This window comes from Marmota flaviventris, chromosome 11 (assembly GCF_047511675.1).
Source record: "Marmota flaviventris isolate mMarFla1 chromosome 11, mMarFla1.hap1, whole genome shotgun sequence".
NCBI lineage: Eukaryota > Metazoa > Chordata > Mammalia > Rodentia > Sciuridae > Marmota > Marmota flaviventris.
Genome location: NC_092508.1, coordinates 100,114,373 through 100,136,031, shown reverse-complemented (window position 1 = coordinate 100,136,031; position 21,659 = coordinate 100,114,373). Strand labels below are relative to the sequence as shown.

Genomic DNA, 21,659 nt, shown 5'->3' with positions numbered 1-21,659 from the left:
CGGTGCTGATTCCTGCTCTCGAGCTTGGCGAGGTGGATTTGGCTGTCCACCGAGCTAGGCGCCTGTCTTTGCAATTGGGTTTGGATTTGCACCTTTAAGGAGGGGGGAAGAGGAGGAAGAGGCGAGCCGAGGAAGGAGAGTACAGCAAGCGGCTCTTTCGGGGACTGTAGCCTCAGCCGCAGCTGCGAAGAAGCCCTCCCCACGGTTTCGGTGGAGCGTCTGGGCGCGGGATGGAGTGAAAGAGAGTACCTCTCCAAGGGGGGGTGGGAGGGGGTCAGAAGGTGCGGACAAGAGAGACAAGCCGCGGCTGGTGCCTGCAAATTTGGAATTCCATTGGAAGGGACCACTCACTCGGGGAAATGGATTCTGTACCAGGGCTGACCAGCGTTTTGACTTTGCTGTTCTCTGGTTTGTGGCATTTAGGATTAACAGCGACAAATTGTGAGTACTACTATCTGAGGACGGGGAGGTGAGGTGGGAAAGGATAAAATTCGGAAATGCAATCAAAACCCCAAGTGTGTCTGCTCTGGGCACGGAAGGGCAGGAGGAAATGCTGATCAGTGTGGAACCATCGTCACTCCAACCATCCCAAAAGTTAGCAGAGCTCTCATGCGCAAGCCCTGCTAGATTCCCTTCCCTTCTCTCGCAAAGTTCCCTTCTCATCCTATCTAGCTTCGTGTTCTATGCCTGCTTAATCTCAGCCTGGGCTTTTGCCCAAAAGGTCCCCTGTTCCAACAGTATACACTGGGAGCTCAGCTTCCAGGGATAGAGCTCCCAGCCACAGCGCACAGTGACAGCGACTCATCTCTGAATGCAGCTGCCTTGGATTTGCAGTATGCCCAGCTCCCCACAATACCTAGCTTTCTGCACTGCCTTAGGCAGAAGGTTTCAGTTGGGGTGTGTTGCAACCAATGGGCACTGGTTTAACCGAATTGGGAGTTTTGGCCTAAGAGTTATGGCCCGATGTAGTCAACCACAAGATCAATGGCTGCCCCTATTACAGGAGGAAGAGCTTTGATGCACACCCCACCCCCAAAATCTTTGTGCCAAGGAAACAGATAATGAGTATGCACTAAGTGTGCACTCTATCGTTCACACTCTAACCTCGGCAAGTGCAGGACCGACATTTAATTTAATAGGCAGGAAAGCTGGACACCTGGGGATCCACCACCTGCACTATGTATTTAAAGAACCCAGTTCGTCAAACTTGAATAAATCGCTAGAGCTATCAGAGGTTCAAGCTCAATTGCTCAGCTGCCTCTCTAGGCAGAGGAAAGGAAGTTTTTCCAGCTCTGGGAACTCCTAAATGAGAAGGAATGCAATTAAGCCATCTGTTTTGTTTCCAAGGATGGTTTATCATGGTCTCTTAAGTTTCTGGGTTTGCTCCCCTTTTCCATATCCCTGCCATGAACCTCAGAAATATTATCTATATTGAAACAGGATGATTATTATTATTATTATTATTATTATTATCATCATTAGCATTAGCATTAGTTTTTGCAATCTGTACTATCCCTTTTAGAGAAAGGAGAAAATAATATTTCTACTTAGGAATCCTTTACCTCACTTCCCACCTCTGTAAGTCCAAGAGGAGTTAAATATCTCTTTCCAGTTCCAATGGGAAACAGACAAATATAATATACTGAAAACTGTCCGGAGCACAGTCAGTGTTTCTATCTGTGATCAGAAGTTTGGGAGATCTACAACCTACAGTTAGTGGTAAAGTCTTATAAAGATTTTACTGAAGTTTGTATTCTGAAGGAGGGATAAAGAGGCCAACCTCACTGGAAAGGAGGAAATTTATTTAGAAATTATTTCAGGTTTTGTGGGGGCAGGTTAGAATCTGATTTTTTCTTTATTTTTCCTCTCTTTTCTCACCCTCTCCCTTTCTTCTTCTCTTCCTCCCCTTCTACCTTCTCTTCTTCTTTCTCTTCCTTCTTCTTCTGTGAAATCATTCCCATGGTGCTTTAGAAAAAGATCTGAGTGGTTAGAAAAAGGAAGTTAGGTATGTTTCTGAGCTAGTTTCTCTACCTTCTAGAACACTAGAGGTCAGCATTGTCCTAATGATTCAAAGGTGTGGCTGTAAACTATCACTGTTTTCCCTTTAGCACATTTGTCTATCTGAAGAGTAGATACTTTGAAAATCCACAAAGGTGGTAAAAAATAAAGATGAAATAGATAGAACATACTCCATTAGATTATGGTTTGGGCTTCCTCAAATAGCACTTTAAGAGCTTGGTGGGGAGATAGATATTTTTTGCAAATTAATTAAATTATGATTAATATGTGTTCATAATGCTCATGAAGCCTAAATGGCATGGACTTAAGACTCATGCTTATCATTGCTGATGCAGTTATAGAGATAATTCTGAACATTTAAAATGAAATTTTGTGATAATGTGATAATGAGCTTTAGTATTTCATCAATGACAGTTTAATTTCCTCATTTCCAATCAACGTTCCAATTGAGTGCACACTGCTTGCTAAATATTTTGGGGTCAGTGCTTTTAAGGAATAATGATAAATGTTGATTATGCTGTACAAAAGTATTAATTTGGTGAACAATAAGATAGCAGCAGAAAATTACTCCTGAATTCAATACAGATTGGTGGTTTTCAGAACCTATCAAACAAAACCCCTAAGAAAAAGCCTTAACATTTCACATTTTCTCTAGACTGCTATTGTTCACACTTTACTCATAAATATAGAGTGTGGACTTACATCTATATGTCATGTCATTTAATGCCATTTATGCACATATCTTGAATAATAGCATTTTCTTTTCAAATGGTCATTTTTAAAGTTTATTTGGAGAAACTATTTTTAAAGAATAAAAATATATCTCATGTCATTTGTGAAGTAGTCTTGAAAATGGATTATTGACCCAAGTTTTTTCATAATACATAGTTATACTACTAGACTTTGTTCAAGTGATAATAACTTTAAATTGTTTTTATATTTTTATAATTGTTTGTTGTTATTATTGTTGTGGGGTGTGTGTGTGTGTGTGTGTGTGTGTGTGTGTTTAGTTCTTATGATCTGAACAAAACTTGGGAGTTTATCTCCAAGGAAAACATGAATGCTGATCCGATTATAGATTTTATAAGTTTCTGATTAAACAAAATTAAAATGCAGTCAGTTTAGAAGGACTGGCTATAATATGGATATTAATAATATCTGCTGAGAATATATTACCTACAAATAATAAAAACTCTGGAAATTCCCCCATTCCAGATTTTTAGGATATTAAATAGCTAGAACATTTCCTGTGGGTTTACCCTAAGGGGATTAGGTAATTTCAAATGTAGATATAACAGACCAATGTTAAATGAAAAACCATTTTACATATAATATCAACTCCTTTGACACAGGAAGCAGCCCTGTAACTTGATAGTTCACAAAGTAAAACCAGGAATTAGAAGAGCTAAGAAGTTCTAGTCCTAGTTATTCTATAGCTAAAGTATCAAATACCCATCAGGTCATTCAACCTTCCAGTGCTCACAGTTGGCTGAATAGCAGAAGCTGTTATATATGTCTGCTCTCAAACAGAACAGCAGCTTGATGTCTTACTATAGAGATTCTTCAAGTATTAGATATGTTGATAGTCTGTTACAAAGAGAGAACTTGCATTCAAAATATAGTAGGAATGGGGATATACGCAGGGATACACATAGGGTGACTATGTATTTTACAGAATAAGCAAATGTTATGTCATTATAAATCACCTTAATTTTGACCAAAAATTGCTTAAAATTATTGTTTAGCATCTTATCTAACTTTGCTGCTGCATATTAGTTTCAAAGTATAAAACCTAGAGAGAGTACTGAAATTCTTCACTTTTGTTTTTTTCATATCATGCAGAAATGCACTCAAAATATATGAGGATGTTAATCATAAGGATCTTGAAATAAAGAAACCCACTATACCTTGAGTTATCTGAAGCCTACACACAAACCCAATCAATAAGTAATGGTATAAGTAAACAAAGATCATGCTGATCTTCTCAGCAGGAAAATCTTCCTTCTTTCCATAGTACATAGTTATACTAGTACACTTTGTTCAAGAGATAATAACTTAAAATTGTTTTTATGATTATTTGTTGTTTTTGTTGTGGTGGTGTGTACTTTCATTGGCATCTACAGTTAGCAAAAGTGAAGAAGCACTTTAATGCTCATTTAGAAGAGTCCTAAAAATGTTTCCCACTGTTTTGAGTTGACTTTCTTTGATGGTACCATCCTTATGAACTCTCTTTTCATTCCTTTTACATGTCTCCCTATTTCCAAACCAGATTGGTATGTTTTACAATTGTAACATGTGAATTAAATGATAGACCAATAATTTTCCAACAAAACTCCAGACTTGATGAGGAAATTGGTTTCTATATGAATAACTGCTTCCCTCCCCACTTCTTCTTGACCTAATGAATAACTATCCTCTAAATTGCAATTTTCTTTGACTCTGCTCCTCTGCCCAATTGCATTTGAAATCTTTATTGAGTCCCAGTTCCTTGGCTGAATTGCATCACTTTTCAGTGTCCATTTGTTATAAAGCAATGTGATAATATTCAAAATGTTTCTAAACTTTTTAGTTGGAAATCCCAAGTCTTTTAGTTTATAAGCCAGAACTCTGCAAAATGCAACCTGTACATTCAATGTGAATTATCCTCATCAGAAAGCAAGGCTGGGATGGATCTAGTTACCTGAAAGGCCAGAAGACAATAGTGATTTACTTAATAGGATTTCATCAAGAGGTTGCAGTGTACTCATTAGAAGCGTATAATGACATTTTTAATTCCAAGAGAAGATACCTTCATTCATCAAAAGTCTGCCACTTTCTGACCAATGACCTTGTAAAGGTTACTTACTTATCTTGATGATCTTTGTGTACTAAATGAAGGGATTGGATCAAATTATTAAGGCACTACCTACTTGTAATGTATTTTTTTTTTCTTAAACTGCTTATTTTTACATTTTCTCATTCCATGTGTATACCTTGGAATGACTGTGTTCCAAAATTGTAAAGTAAATATAATTAGAATGATAGAATAATAGGTTTTAATTCCTAGCAACAAGAGGCACTTTATATCACTCACTTCATACACATAGTTTTATAAGGCTGCTCAGCTAGGTAGACATTTATAGATTCAGTTTACAGAGGAGTAAGTTTTAGGTTAATAGAAGTTAATGATTTCCCTAAGATCACAAAGCTAAACAATGAAAAATTCAGTATTGGGAAGTATATTTATCTCTCTTTAAATACTAAATTCTTTGCAAACCGTGACTTTCATTCCAATGCATTTGGTTAAGTGCTACATATTAGTTTTTGTAGAAATTGGGCATGGTTTCTCTGAGATTGGTGTAACTATATTGTGACAAAAGGCATAGATCAGCAGTTTTTGCCAGAGTCAACTCCTAAGTCATACCTTTAAAAAGTAACAAAATAATTGAGATCTAGACTTGATGCAAAATAGTTAACATCACAATGATGAAAGATGAGAAGCCTCCCATCTGGATGGGTACCTGATGATTTATATAACTTTCATAAGTGTTGAGAAAAAAGACCTTGATAAGGAAAGGATATAGATAAATAAATTGATGATTTTTGAACCCCTCTCCCACATGTACACACTTAACAATACCATGAAAGGAACTCCTCCTAGAGAACTGTGTGGAATACCAACACATTCCAAAAACAAGCCAGGTCATCTGGTTTTAGTTTATTTGTATAAACTATCTGCTTGGTCTTTAATATACTTTTCCATTTGTAATTTGATTCACTTGGCTAACTAAACATGTGCATCTGCGTGTGTGCGCGCACACACACACACACACACATACACACACATTTAAGCTAGATCTGGTACTCCCATACATTACAATTTCAAAAATAGCACTTCTCAAAATCCTTGTCTCCTCAACTAGGATGCTAAGGTCCCTGATGGTCATATTTTATTGCAATGTCTATGTCCAACACCTAAGACACTGGATAAGGAAGTGAATAAAAAAATAAATAAATGGTTTCTTATTAAGTTTTTTTTTTTTTCAAATCGGTGCTTTATGGATATAATTAAAGTTAGAATTCTTTGTGGTATATTCATATATGTACATAGTATAATTCTATTAAGATTTTTTTTATTCCTTAACTGAAATTCTTGATGTCTCTTGCTAGATTATTATTACTTGTGTTTTTTGTTTGTTTTTTTTAACTTTGCTGTTGTTATTTTGTGGTTTTTTTTTTTTTTTTTTTTTTTTTTTTTTTTTGTGGTATTGGGGATTGTACCCAGGGCCTTATACATGCTAGGTAAGTACTCTATTGCTGAGCCACATCCCTTGCTCTAGAGTCTTATTTTGAAAATGTATTTATTTGTTTTTATTTTTTAAACTAATAAGTAGTACTTATTATCATTTTTAAAATCCAAGGAATAGGGTATCTGTTAAATTAAAGAGCAGAAGCAGTTTGGATTACTTTATCGAATGTGTAAGCTATGTAATGGGACCCTGTGTCTGTATAAGCTTGCATGCCTTCATATGGAAATTATCTTCTTACGTGGCACTGGCCATTGGTTTATTAAAGACAAAGTCTGTTCATTCATTTTATTTCAGTGCCAAGTTGGAACTAATTTTATTAACTTGCTTTATATAATTTTAATGAGCATTTCCTATATAGTCTAAAAAATACATGATCATTTTGTTGTGAAAGTCCTTTTTTTTAGCTCAAGGTTTGATATACAAAGTTTAGATTGTGTTCAATGGGGCTTTCATATTAAATTACTGAAAAGATTTTTTTTAAATTGCAAAACTACAACATTATCCTGATAAAACAACTATGAAACTCCTATGACATCATTCATTTTAAGCCAGTTAGAGAAGATTTAAGTAATAATAGTTTGTATGTATTACTCATTTGAAGAATTATCAGAGAAATCTATCCCAAATGGTCGTTCTTTTTCTGAAACTCAAGTATTCATGTGAAGCTGGAGAAATATATGAAAAAGAAGTGTAGTCCATGATCTCAAGGAACTTTGAACACTGGGCAGCCAGAAAACTAAATCTTTAACAATGTTAGAGTAAAAAAATTCAATAATAAAGGTAAGCACAAGGTGTGATGTAAGGCACAAAATGAGAATCTAAACCTGGCTAGAGCATCAAGGTATTCTCTTTGAAGAGAGTTAAATTTAAACTAAGGCTTAATAAGCTGAATCCACTAGCTGGAGAAAGAGGGCAAAGAACTTACTTAGCATAGGGATAGAAGTAGAAACATTACATTAATGGGATTTTATTTTTATTTTTATTTTTAGAGCCATGGAGATTTATTTGAGGATTTTATATATATAGTTATCATAATCAGATTTTTTTGTTTTTGTATTCCTCCTTAATCACTCAGTAAAGGATGGATTGGAATAGTCCAAGAACTGGTGTTAAGAAATCTAGTTAAGAGATGATCACAGTAACTCAGAGGACTCTCAGTAAGGATCTTAAGAAGGATTCTTTAGACTCTGCGGTTTATACACGTTCGGAAAGAAAATAATGGTCAAGTAAATTCAAGACATGGGGATATATAAGCTAGTAAACTCACAGAAGGCACAGATTTGTGGTTAAAATGTATTCTATAGCTGCTTCCATTGTTTTTGACAAATGAAAGCTATAGATGCTAGAAAAGGTGCTCTGTTCTCTGAAATGAAGTTCCTCTCTGGGAATACCAAATAACCATATTCTCAGTGCAGTGTATTTCATATTTGCATGACAGTGTACAGCACATGTTGTCTGTATCCATCATCTTGATACATCTTCTAGTCTGTAAATTATGCTGGCTTTTGTCATCAGAGCGAGAACTAGTCATTAAGGAATATGTAATCAAACCTCGACATACTGGTTCTCATTCCCCCTCTGACAGGGGGGTAAACCGGGGAATCATCACTGTCATCAATGGCTGCTCAGTGGAAAGAGAGAAAAAGAGAAGTTGGCTGTGCCACGTTGATTTGCTATCATTGGTAATTGATTTTCAGGCATAAATTCCGTGTCTCTACATTCCTAATTGCTTTTGTGCATATTCTTGGGGGTTGATTAATGCCATCTGTTCCCTGGATCAGCCGCATTGATGGAGTTTTAAGGGATGACAACAGTAATGTTGAAGATAGAAAGAAAGTGAAGGGGAAATGCCAAAACACTACTTGTGATGTATATTATTTTTAACTATCCACCTTTGGAAGCAGAAATATCCCTCCAAAGACAGTGCAAGGAAAATAACAATCTAAAGAAATTTGCCTAACTGACAGATGTTTTGTAGGTGTTTAGTCTAGGCCACTATTCGCCGAATATATATGTTCAGATCCATCTCCCGTTTCCCCTCCCTCACTTCCTCTCTATTCCTTCCTCTCTTTCCCACCCCTTCTCTCTGTCATGTCTTCATACAGTTTGTGCATCATCCTTGACTTTTCCCCGAGCTCACTATTCTGTTAAGGATGGGGAGGAGGGGACTAAGGGTGTTGAATCCCAGTGCTACCTTGTTAAACTGCATGGCACAATCACCAGTGTGAAACTCCTCCACAAGCCCTTACCCACACAGGCCTGAAATGCCAACGTCCACCTCCAGGGCCCTTAGAAAGCCCACTGATTCCAATGCCCCAAACAACTCCTCAGCCAATTGCACTAATCCCCTGAATCTCTAATTATGGGGGTAGAAAGGCTTCCAATTCATAAAAGTAAGTTGTAAAGCATTTATAGAAATACAAATCTATGCTGAATAATACTTAAAACAGACATTAGAAAGAAAAATTTATAGAAATGTATGCTGTATATTGGTGGGAGGAGAACACACTGTTCTCAGTTGGGAAAAAGCAAACAGGAAAGTCCAGGATGTCTAAGAAAGTGGGATCTGTGTCCTCTTTATGCCCAGGGTAACCCCCAGTCTCTCCATATTATAAGGCCAAAAGTACAACACATAGGCAAAGAGGAGATAATGAAGGGCAAGGGAAAGGCATAAGTTGCATAGTTCTGGATTGATTTAATTCTCTCTCTCCCTACATACTTCCCATGGATACTAACGAACATGGACTTTGCAAAGTTGGCACAGTATAATATGAGTTACTCTATACACAGCGAACATGGTGTGGGCATCTAATAATTATGCCTATTATCACAATTGTTAGTGAATCTCAACATTCAATTATAATATAAAGTAGGACAAGGGCAATGACACAGTGTCACACCAAGATAGATTGCTTGCTTCCTCTTCAACTGGATAATCAGGGCACTGAGTGATTGCCAAGGTAAATATAAACAAGCTCTTACTGTGACATATATGTCAAAGGGATGGTGGGCAGAAACTACCTCCACCTAACAGAGAAATATGACTATTCTGGATTCCTCACTTGGTTCCTGGACTCTAGCATAGTACATGCACTACTTCTGGTCCTTGGCCAGTGAAGTTACTTGCTGAGAAACTCAAAAAGGGAGCCTCATAAAAGAGTGGGAAACCAGGTTCATCTAGAGAAGTAGGAGGAGCAAAGAAAACTGAGCAGCCCCTTGCAGGTTATGTCAGCTTTGTGAGAAAAAAAATTTGAACAGATCTTAAGGAAACACCAATGACCCTGCTCTGAGGTATGTGAGGGGAATTGCCATTTCCTACAACACACCATTTGCAGGAGGTTTAAGCAGATGGAGGTAGAATTGGAAGATCCCAGAGAGCTGTATTACCCTCTGTGTACCATGGAAGCTGCTTCTGGTGAATAAGTAGCAGAGGTGTTCATTTGCTCTTGTTGATTGTGAGTGAACAATCAGTTGCAGGTGCTATAATTTATGAATAATAAAGGCTCATTCCATCTGCAAGAGCCTCATCTTTCATTCATTGCGTCCATGGATATTTATGAAATGCCTATTGTCCATACACTTCTCTATACATTCCATAAAAGCCTTTTGTGCAATAGCAATGCAGTGTCTGGGAAAAAGGATTCCAATCACTGTTGACATAATTCCAGAGAAAGAGCCATCAAAATAATTATTATCTCAAAGCAAACGCTAGGTACTGTGACACCCCATCACTTCATTCCTGCTCAACATAGAAAATGCCTCTTTCTTTTTCCAAAGATCTTTACTTCTGCTCTGTTTTCAATGACCATCCTCTTCACTCTAATGTACCTACTTTCTTTTTTTTTCTTTTTCCTTTCCCTTCTCCTGTCTTCCCCAAATTCTACTCTTTTCTACTTTTTTTCTTTCTCATCACTCTCTCTCCTTTCTATTTTTCTTCTCTCATTCTGCCTGCTTCAATTAGTTTTTACTAAATAACTTTATTTTTTATGTTTTGTAGCCTTAGTTATTTATTTTCAAACTTTTCCACTAAAATGCTGTTTGCTGGAATAAAGACATGCACAAGAATCCAGGGAGTTCAGATATTAAGGCTGTAAGTGGCCACAGAAAAATGCAATTTCTTGAATTTTATCGAAAATACTCTGGTAAATTGTCATTCAGCTCCATATTACATCTGTGTTTATATTATGATAAAAATATTTTCCCCAAATCTCTAAACTTCACGAGCCAAGTTTATTAACTTAACCGATAGCAGAGAGCAGCATATACCCAGGGGCACAAGCCTAAGATTTTTGGCTTTTTCTTCCTATTCATGTCTTCTAGTACTCAAAGCAAACTCTGGGTACTGTGTACTTTCTGTATTGAAGAAAACAACTTCAGTGTCTCTCCTCTTCTCAGAACAACAGATTGCTTCGTTTCCCATTATCAACTGTTACTGATGTGTAAGCTGCAGATTATGATTTACGAATAATGGGAAATAAAAAGGACATATCAATTCACAGAAAGGAAGGAAACCCACCAGACTGCTTAGTGGACAAAAATGACACTTTTTGGCTTCTGTAACTAAGAATTCCAAGCTCTCTCCCCAGGTCTGGGCTGCCCCCTATGCAATCACCTGGGCATGTGTTGTCTTATTCATGAGGTTTACCTAGGAGCAAATGAGTTCTATGAGGAGCTGGATTGAGGTCAACAAGGGCATATTTTTTCTTTCCTGATTTCACAAGTTGAAATCACCAGAATAGTTAAAAAAAAAAAAAAGACTCGTGTATCTTCTTTTGCAATAATCATAAATATTTAACACAACCAAACAAAATAAAGGAAACAGATTGAAGTGTTGGAGCATTGGAAATTTGAGATAAAATTAACTAATGTGTTCTTTGCCTGGGTTTCAAACTTGCACCCTGTGTCAAGGTTGGTATTTGATGAAGTTTCATTCTATTCCTTCTCACATTTCTATGGAACAGTGGTTCTCACTCCCCTTCTAGAGTGAGAATACACTGGCTTGAATGGTTAGAGAATTGATCTGAGGTCATATAGTTAGTAGATGGTCACGTTAGAATTTCAATCCATTTTTCCTGACTTCAAAGCTCAAAGCTGTTTTCTGTTTTATTTAACCCAGTGCTAAAGCTGAGCTAGTTTTTAACTTAAGGGGATAGGCATGTGTTCATCTTGCAGAACCTGGTCTCTCTGTGGGTAGAAAAAAACCTTGTGTTTCCAGGACCACAAATTCTGCCCCAGTGTTCAGGTCAGATTACTCCAATATTGCAGAGTCTGTTCCCCATACCTAGAAGTTACTGAAGTTCCTGTTGATCTACAAATTTATAAAAGCTGGGTGTGTCACTCATTAAATCTTTCTGTCAACTCTTTGTGGCCAGGATGTATTACTAATGGCCTTGGAGAGTCAATGATCAGTGTCCACTATTAATGTATCTCTACATGTTTTGAGATAAAATTGCAGTATTTTTATCTCTATATTTTTTCATATCACTCCAAGAATTTGTTAGATACATGTTGTGGTTTTTTTGTTTTGTTTTTTAATCTCACACTTACCTGTTCATTTCAGCATTGTTCACAATAGCAAGTGTCCATCAGAAGATGGGATGAAGAGTAGGTGGTATATACACATGGTGAAATGCTATCTGGCCTTGCATAGGAAGGAATTCCTCTCATTGTGACAATGTAGATGAACACAGAAGATATTATACTAATGAAATAAACCAAGCAAAAAAATGCATATATAGCAAAATTTCACTTATATGTGGTATCTACAAAAGTCAAACTCATATAAGCAGAAAGTAGAATGGTTGTTGCCAGACACTGAAGGTATAGGGAGGAAAGAGGAGGTGTTGGTCAAAAAGTATGAAAAGTTTCATTTAGGAGAAATAAGCTTCAGAGTTTTCTTGTACATCATGATGACCATAGTTAAAAACAATAGTGTATTTTTTATAATTATTCAATAATAGTGAGATTCATTGTTACTTATTCACGTGCATAGAACAATTTGATTTCATTCCCCAGTACCTCCAACAATAGTGTATTTTGTACTTTAAGATTAGTTTAGATTTTAAATGTTTTTGCCACCCTGCCCCACCTCTGCCACAGAGAAAAGCCAGGTTAACAAAGGAAAGATTGCATTTCAAGGATACCGACAGAGAGAACTCTGGAAATCAGTAACTAAGTGATGGGAACCCTAAATAGCTTGAGGAGAAAGGAAAACAGCATAGAGAAAGGAACCACACTGTCACTTCAACCTTGGCTCCCAGGCCAGGGTGGAACTCCACAATGATGGGATAAGATAAATGGGAAAGTAACAGTAACCCCATCACAGCATCAGATTGGCAGGCTTAACTATAGGAGGATCTCACAGTCTTAGAGGCTTTAGTTTCAGTTTAGAGAACTGGGTGAGGTTTGAGTGACAGCTTTGCTCCACAATAGGAACTAATTGGGACTCCCCAACAATCAGAACACAAGTTGCTAAAATAGCCACTTATAAGCTTTATCCTGCTTTAGGAGCCAGAAGCAGACCTCTTGATGCTGCAAGAAGCCCTGGACTTTTATATGCCTCACAGGAAGGAGGACAGGCTCCTTAGAATGCTGCAGTTCCAGGACCTTTAGCTTCTATAGCACATACCATGGTGCCATGTATACTTTTCCCTCTGGACCTAGGCAATATCCTAGCTCTGTCCTGAGGCTCCAGGTCCATGGCTACCAGTATGAGAAGCCTCACTGATTCCCATACTTCCCCCCATAGGATCTAGGGATAGTTTGATCAGCATTCTGTAATTCCTGGTAAAAAGTTTTTCTTTTTATTTCTCTTTTTAATTTTTTTTTTAAATAACCCATTGGTCATTTAGGAATATGCTGTTCAATTTCTGTGTATTTGTATATTTTCCACTGTTCTTTTTTTTGTTGATTTTCAGTTTTATTTCATCATGATTTGAGAATATGAAGGATATTATTTAAACTTTTAAAAACTTATTGAGACTTGAATAAAAAGTGGTATAAATATGTGAGGTAAGAATATGTAAATTAGCTTGATTCAATAATTTCACAATACATATATATTATATGTATGTAAACATTAGATAATGTGCCATAAATACATGATTTCTGTCAAGTAAATAATAAAAATTTTGGCACTAATGAGGAAAACCCTATTCATGATCAAAGTTACAAACAAGGCAAGAATTGATTGGGTGGCATTCAGATGTGTTCCTTATCTTTTTAAACTACAGGGTTCATCTCGGACACAGTTTGTAATCTCTTTTTCACTCAGTAGGGATAGATGGTGGTTTAGATGGGAAGGTAGTTTGATAAGTGTGAACCCCAAACCACTATTCTTTTTTTTTTTAATATACATGTTTTAGTTGTAGATGGGCACAATAACTTTATTTTATTTTATTTTTTTATGTGGTGCTGAGAACCGAACCCAGTACCTCACACGTGCTAGGCAAGTGCTCTACCACTAAGCCACAACCCCAGCCCCATAACACTATTCTTTGCCACAGATTATATGCTGGCCTTGAGCATCCATTTGGTAGACAAGGACCAGCTCTTGCACTGGTTTGATTCATTGTCAGTTGCATGGACAGCTAGACTTTTGTTTGGTGCTCAAGATCTCATGACTTTCTTCCTTCAACATAGGCTACTGTGTTGACTTAATTGTGCCGTCTATCCTTGTGTCTCCTGTATGTTGTTTTTCAGCTGTTTCTGTGGACCTTCCCACTTAGGTCTAAGAAGTTAAGTAATGTGTTCAATATCCAGTGCCCTACAGCTATGCCTCCATTTTCCTATAAGTGGTTGCTACCAATAAGGGGCATTGAGCATCCTGAAGCTATTCCACTGAGGCCATTAATAACTTGTGTGTTCTAGTTCTCAAAAAGATTCTGCATTCTGAAGAAATAAAGGCCTTTAAATATTTAAACTTCATTTCAAAACCAGGATCTTTTAGTTTCCTAAATGAAATTGTCCATAAAATTTTTGTATGTAAAATAAATTACAAGGAGAACTGCTTCTGGGAAAATGGGAAAGCCCAGAATTCTGCTTCTCAGAGTATTATTTCTCTCCTGGTTCTTCATGAAGTTACCACATGAAGGGCTGTCTTATTCTAATTGCAGAAATCTCTAAGTGTAATTGCATGCAGAAGGGCTTAGGCACATGAGGGCTACAAGCTGGGAGCACTGCACCTGTGACAGTGCTGGCATTGGTCTATAAGCCAAGGTCCAGGTTATTAAATGCTTTAAGTGTTACCTCTGCCCCAAATCACACTAACCCAACAGACATCTGTTTTTTAAGTCTTATTGACACGTTATACTTATACATATTCATAGGGTACAATGTGATATTTTGGTATTTGTAGAATGCAATGATCAAATCAGAAGAATTTAGTTGGGCATGGGGTGCATGCCTGTAATCCCAGTGGCTCTGGAGACTGAGGCAGGAGGATGGAGACTTCAAAGCCAGCCTCAGCAACTTAGGCACTAAGCAACTCAGTGAGGCACTGTCCCTGAATAAAATACAAAAAAGGGCTGGGGATGTGGCTCAGTGGTTAAGTGCCCCTAAATTCAATCCCCCCCATAAAAAAACCAGAAGAATTAGCATATCCCTCACCTCCAACATTAGTCTCTTCTTTGTTGATAAAGTAAGAACAATAAGTTATGCTCCTCTACTGCACATTTAAGTGACTATTAGCTAAGAATAAGGCGTTGTATGTTTCAAATAGCTCAAAGAGAAGTTTCTATTTTTAACCCAACAGAAATCTGTTTTTTTTTTTCTTGCTGCTATTTTATATGAGTGTCAGGGAAAGACAATCTTATTGGCATTTACTGATTTGAAAATATAGTAGCTTGTCAAAAAATCGCCTCCTCACCGTGATCTCTAGTTCGTAGTCAACAGCTATTTTTTATGTTAAAGAATTATCTTGCAAAGGCCCTTGAATTATCCACCTCCAGCCCTGACATTCCCTTGGGACCTCCTCAAAGGAAGGGATCTCATGTTAGCTGTGATTAAATTGCCTGAATATAGCACAATGAAAGGCAAAGTAACTACCTGATAAATTGAAGCACAGGTGGGTGGAGTGAAACCCGAACAGAGGCAGCAACCTGGATCTGGAACAGTAGAAGTCCAATCCCTGAAGGAAGACACAGTGAGTGCTGTTCCGTGGTCCCATGCCTCCATCTCCTAAACTTTTTGAAAGAAAGGGACCTTGGGCCACCATCAGTGAGGACCTGTTACTGTACCCTGATATCAGTTAGTGTGAGTAGAAATGGAGAGAACATTCAAAATTAAGGAAAAAAAAAGTTGCATATCTGGAGTCAGCCTTGGTTTCTCATTCTGGTTGCACTGTTAATAATACCTTTAGGTGTTTGTTTAAAGTATCATCCATCAGAACATCCTTGCATTTAAAATCTGGATGTGCTTACCCCTCCCTTCAGTGAACTACAAATGCCCCTGCTCTATATTTTAATAGAATTTAGTGTAATAAATAATTTAATATACTGTAGAAGTTAGTATTATAAATAATTTAATAATTTAATATAGTGCAGGCCATGTAATAAATTATTAAAATAATTTAATAATGTAAAATAATACATTTATACATAGATTCATACCCACTTTTTTTTAACGATCTATTATTAGTTTTCTTTTATGGTCAGTATTAAATTAATACATGTAGAAACCATAGATTTGTACAATTGAATATTCTTTATACAAACCAGTTCTTTCAGTGACTGTCAAGATTTATTATACCCCAAAGTCAATATTGATTTGGGTGTCACCTTTGTGAATATGTACCTTTCTAGATAATGAATTGAAATGGGCATTTAGATGGAAAATAATATCTATTTATTTTCTGAAATCAAATGTGTTTTGCCAAGGGGAGGAACTTAAACTGTTGGGAGGTGTGTGGGCATGCTCCACCATGGCCGTTTTATTCAGGATGCTGCTTGATAAGCATGCTTTGCATTCTTATTTATTATCTTCTTTTTATAGTTCTCTTACACGGTTATGTTGTCTAATAGACAGAATGTGAACTTCAAATACCTTTGGCTTGATAGTTTGGTAACATAATCTGGTGATACCAATGCTTGAGCATCTGGATAACAAGCACACATCAGATTAATGAGCAACTTGAACTTTGAATTTATTTAGGCCAATAAACATAGACCTCCTCCAACAAGGACATACAATTAGTTGAGGAATGCAGGACCAGAATACGATTATAAAATAGTTCCTTTGGTTTAAGATACTGATGAATTGTTTTGATACAGACTTATAGCATGTCATATGTCTAGGAAATATGGTATGCATGACTGTGGGTAAGGCTTTGTTTTTGTGTGTGCATATTTGTACCAAAGCTCTTTTTTTATTTTTTCCTTGAAGAAGTCAGTACCACTTGCTTTTGGTAGATGACTTTGGTAGAAGACTTTGGTAGAAATTCTTTCTAAAAGTGTGAGTCTACAATAGTGACATTTTCCTATTATTCTTTTCACAACTGCTGTACCAATTTTGGGTACTGAGTCACAATATACATTCTGAATAATGGTTCATTTTACAAAGAACTGATAAGACATTTAAATAAAAGTATAATGCATACAGTTTTTATATATGCATGGATGCATATTTACTTTTCTATATAAGTTTGCACACCCTGCATTCTTGATTTGTCCTTTACAAACAAGATGTATTAGTTTAACTGTCATCTCAGCAAATCTTTTCCATTCATTAATGGTCTGATAAAAGACCTAGACTTAGGAAACAGTATCATAATTAAGTTCAGGCTGTGGCTTAGTAGTCAAGGGAATATATACTGTGAAAATTCATTAGTAAAATTAATCCAAGAAACATCTGAGCAAGTGAAACAAAATCAATTCAAGGGTAGAATGTATAACTCTATTGATGTTTTCACCCTTGTTGATACATTGTTTGGGGTAAAGATTTCTGTGTTTTCTGCATAAATATCAATTTATGTTGGCAAATTCAATTTGACTTATTGGGTTCCTATAGCTAAGTGTTTTGTCGCTTCTTTGGGAGATGATGTCATTTTTGTGTATAGAGAAATAAATATCCCACACTTGATGTCTCATTTTACACATCATCCCATTTTCATCCCAGATTAGAAAACAAGACCCAAATGGCACCATTAATGTAAGGTGCTGGGATGATTCCCAGAGGGAGCCAAAATCTTAGGGAGGTTTCTTTGTCTTTCTTATTGTTGTGTGAGTGTGCACACATGCCCACACACAGCACAATACCTCCTCAGTGTTAATTAACTTAGTTCACTTTTTTTTTCCGTAAAGAATTTAAACCCAGTTGGGGTAGAACAGTTGTTCTCAACTAGAAACGATTTTGCCCTAGAAAACATATGGCAATATCTGGAGACATTTTTGATTGTCTCAAAAGAGGGCTTGCTACTGAAATCTAGTTTAGAGGCCAGGGACCTTGGGAAGCAACAACTTACAAGCACAGGACTCCCCCAGAACAGAAAATTATGTAGCCTGAAATGTCAAGATAGCCAGGGTTTGAGAAGCTAGTTTTGATCTATTAGTCACTTATGAATCTTCATGTGTTTTTTAAAATAGAAAAAAAAAGAGGCTTTAGTCTAGTATCTCTTTCCATAGGAAGAGTATTAGAAGAAAAAGAAGTAGAGTTTTGTCTCCTGATTCAGCCACTATTCACTGTATGAGTTGATTGTCACCATTCTGTATATTTTTTCCCAAATAAGGGTAATGACACATATACCCTATCTGCTATTGTGAAAATAAATAAGAAAAAGAGTGATTTGAGAATCTGGGAAGATGTTCTGATGCAATGATATTTCTTATAATTTGTATTATTTGTGGGAGTAGTGGCCTCCCTGTACTCTCCTCCTTGGCTTTTAGACTGACAAGAGATAATATCGATGAGGCAGGCACAGAGCAAAGAGGTGCTAAGAGGACACATCCTGCACTAAAAACTGCGATGGCAAATTTCAAGCCATTTTTCAGTTTTTCTAGGCTCCTTATGGCTCAACGTTTTGTCTCTTCTTAAAAATCATCTGGTCAGGGCTTCTCTGGCAGGGTGCCATGTGCTTCAGGCAATAGCTACAGACTGTTCGTAGTATGGAACTTTGGACCATTTTTTCTTCTGATAAGCCCCTTATGGATATATATGCCCTATAGATATATAGATAAGAACATTGTGAAATGAAAACTAAAGGTGCCAAAATGACCTGAGCTTCAGCAGTGACATAGCTGCATGTCTAAGGAAAAGCCATGAACCAATAATCTATTCAGATGACATTTTCTACTTCATTTAGCAGCTCAAAGATCATTGAAATAAGGACCCTGGCTTTGATGGCTTATCTGCTTCACTTCAATCTTCAATTTTTAAAATCAATTAAATCAGAAATACAGTCTTTAATTTGTCTTTTAAGTGGAAATGAGATGATCAGCCTTGGCCTTTAAAACATGTCTGCTTTTTGAATAAAAGGCAGCTTGAAAAATCAGAAGTCACAGAGACTGCAGAGTTGGATAAGAGACTTTTGAAGGTTTATAGTCTGGTCACAGCCTGCATAACCTATGTAGGTCTTCGCATTCCCTAAAAGCATTCCAGATAGTTGACTTGTCCATCCTATTTGACTTCTCAAGTGTAGAAATATGACTTCACAGAACAGTTCACTTCCTCAACATAGATTGTGATTGATACGACATCCTTCCATTTATCTAAGTCAGCCTCCAAGTATAAATAGATGACTCCTCTTACCCCTGCTTACCAAAGCTTCTTAAGCCAAGTCTCCTTGTCCTCTTCATGATTCTTCGGAAAATACCTAAGAACAGCCACCATGCTTCAAGAAATCTTGTTATTTCTTTTTATTTTTTAAGAGTTGAATTGGCTTTGTTTTTTATTCTAGATTTTGACAGTACTTCATTTTGTGGGATAGAATATGTTTTCTGATAGGTCTAGCAATCTTTTGGTTGGTTTTTATAGACACAGAAAGACTAAAGAAAGCAGAAAAAAGCAAGCAAAACAACAACAAAAAATGAGATGTATTGGTCATTATCCTTGAAAGGTGGAGAAAGAGACATAAATCTATTAACTGTTTGGTTAATATCAGATAACTTTTGTGTAAGATTTAAGGCAGAGGGGAATTTTTTCATCGTGCCAATTGAAAATAGTTCTGGGAAATGTAGCTGTTACGGCTCTAATCCTGATGTCCATTTTCTCTCCCTCTTCAACTCCCCATAAGCATGTTCTTTTACTTTGTGCATGCCCCACTCTGTCAATGTTCTCTTAAAATGTCCAAAATAGAATGCAACTCTTATTTTTTACCTACCTGCAGAGGCCACAGTTCAGGTTGTGAAAAGACCTGGATTGGGAAGGAGGTTCAGTGAGATTTTCCAATAACATGAACCCTGAAGTCTAAAATGAATCAAGCTAGAAATCACCGAAGAATAGTATTGTCAAAAGGCCATTGTTGTCTCTACTTTCTCTCACTCACTCTTTCACTTAATTGGCCCTACATTGACAGAAATAGGTCTCTTCACTTCACTCAAAGGTACCTGGTGAAATTTTGTGTTGGTGGTGTCTCCTAAACTGAGTGAACTATGAACTCTGTCTCACCTCTGTCTGCACAGTTCTTCCCCATGGGCCTGTTCTATGCTCCCTTCTCTAGTCTTAATTAACATTGCTTTTCTCTAAGCCTTCAAAGCCTGTACAATATATATTAAATCTTTAAGCCCTTAATTATATGCTGCCTTTTATTGGCATCTACTTTTCTTTTCATTAAGAATCTGTCTAACCGCAAGTCAATGCTAAGAATTGCATTTTATACTTATTCTGTGTATAGTAACGGGATTTGCCATTATAGACTGGCTACTCCCTGCCATATCTTATCATTAATATACACTACTGATAATCTGTCCCTAAGTCATGCTTTTAATATTATTATTTTTATTTTGTAGGTAAAGAAATTTAAGGTTAAGCTATCTAATTAATGTGCCTCAATCTATGCAATCCTAAAATGGTTGTTCTAAAATCCAACGCTGATTCCAAAGCACTATGTCTTTACTATTGAAAATATTTCATAACATAGCTGGGAACTGAACTTCTGTAAGAGGGTCTCAGTATCATTTAGGTTGATTGAAATTGTTTTCATTCCAAAATATTTTTTGAGTGCAAGTTCTAAACCAGAAACTCACCTTAGCTTTTGGTAAAGAAACATATTTAACTTGTAAATATAAACCATGGCTTTTTATTTCAGACTGAAGACAGAGTCCCATGTGTTCTCAAAGCCATCCTGGTGGAGATCATGTCCCACACTGTTCCCTTGTTGCTGGTCCTCCTGTGTGCTTCCATTTTTGCTTTGATGTTTCATAATGCCAAATCGTTGCTCTTAGCACTTCCACTAGCATGTGGGTGGATCCTGTGAAATGATCGTGGTATGTTTGAACACACAGATCCTTCCGGGTGTCCTTATCTCAGAACCCAAACTTCTCAATTGGAGCTTTAGTACTTCCCATGTTACTGAAGAAACTAATGGTAATGAGGAAACACAGATATAAGCACAGTTTCAATCTCTCTCTCTCTCTCTCTCTCTCTCTCTCATCAACCAAGCTCATCTTTTTAGAGCAATAATTTCACTCAAAGCTTAGGAAATACACATTATTTTAACAACAAAGAAAATACAGGTATATTCTGTAGGAGAATGATCTCATGAAATTTTCAAATTAAACATGAGATTCTAAACATTGCTCTGGTTTAAAAATGGGTAGGTCCACAACAATTTGATGCTAATAGGTTAACTGTTTCTAAGTTAAATAATCCCCAGAAAGAACTACAGTGTCAACAACCACTTTTTGGAGAGCAGCCCTGAGGCCTAGATTGAATCATTCAGTTCAGCCTCCAGTTGAAAATGGCTTTCTCCAAACTTATTTTTTTAGTAGTTCATGGGATTGAAATCAGGCCTCCTGCATCTTAGGCAAATGCTCTCCCACTGAGCTACATCTCCAGTCCCCCCTTTTCTAATTTAAGGTAGATTATTAGATAGTGCTGCAACATAGAACAGTGTTATAATTGTGAATGTCTTATCTCTTTAACATTCTCTGATAAAAAATGCACCATGCTGGAAATAATAATGTTAACACTCATCTTTTTTGAAAAAAAAAATTCTTATAGCAATATTAAGATAATCCCTTTTACTAGTTTTATATCTTGGGGAAGAAAGAAAAATAAAGTGATACTGATGGTAAGACATTCCTTCCCCCACTCCCAGGCTCTTCACAGGACACCCTGCAGGGGTGCTACCTCAGGACTCTCAAGGATTTCTAGTTTGTGTTAAGAGGTGATGTGAAACCTCTGAAATTTGCACAAGAC

At 36.8% G+C, this 21,659-nt stretch overlaps 1 protein-coding gene across 2 annotated transcripts in view; it reads left to right on the top strand.

The window, feature by feature from the left end:
- The first annotated feature begins 359 nt into the window (after positions 1-359).
- Positions 360-21,659, top strand: part of Cntnap5 (contactin associated protein family member 5) — a 787,874-nt gene continuing 766,574 nt past the window's right edge. For both annotated transcript variants that reach the window (XM_027936831.2, XM_027936832.2), the window contains exon 1: positions 360-441. In XM_027936831.2, coding sequence (XP_027792632.2) covers positions 360-441 — 82 coding nt within the window. The remainder of the gene's footprint in view (positions 442-21,659) is intronic.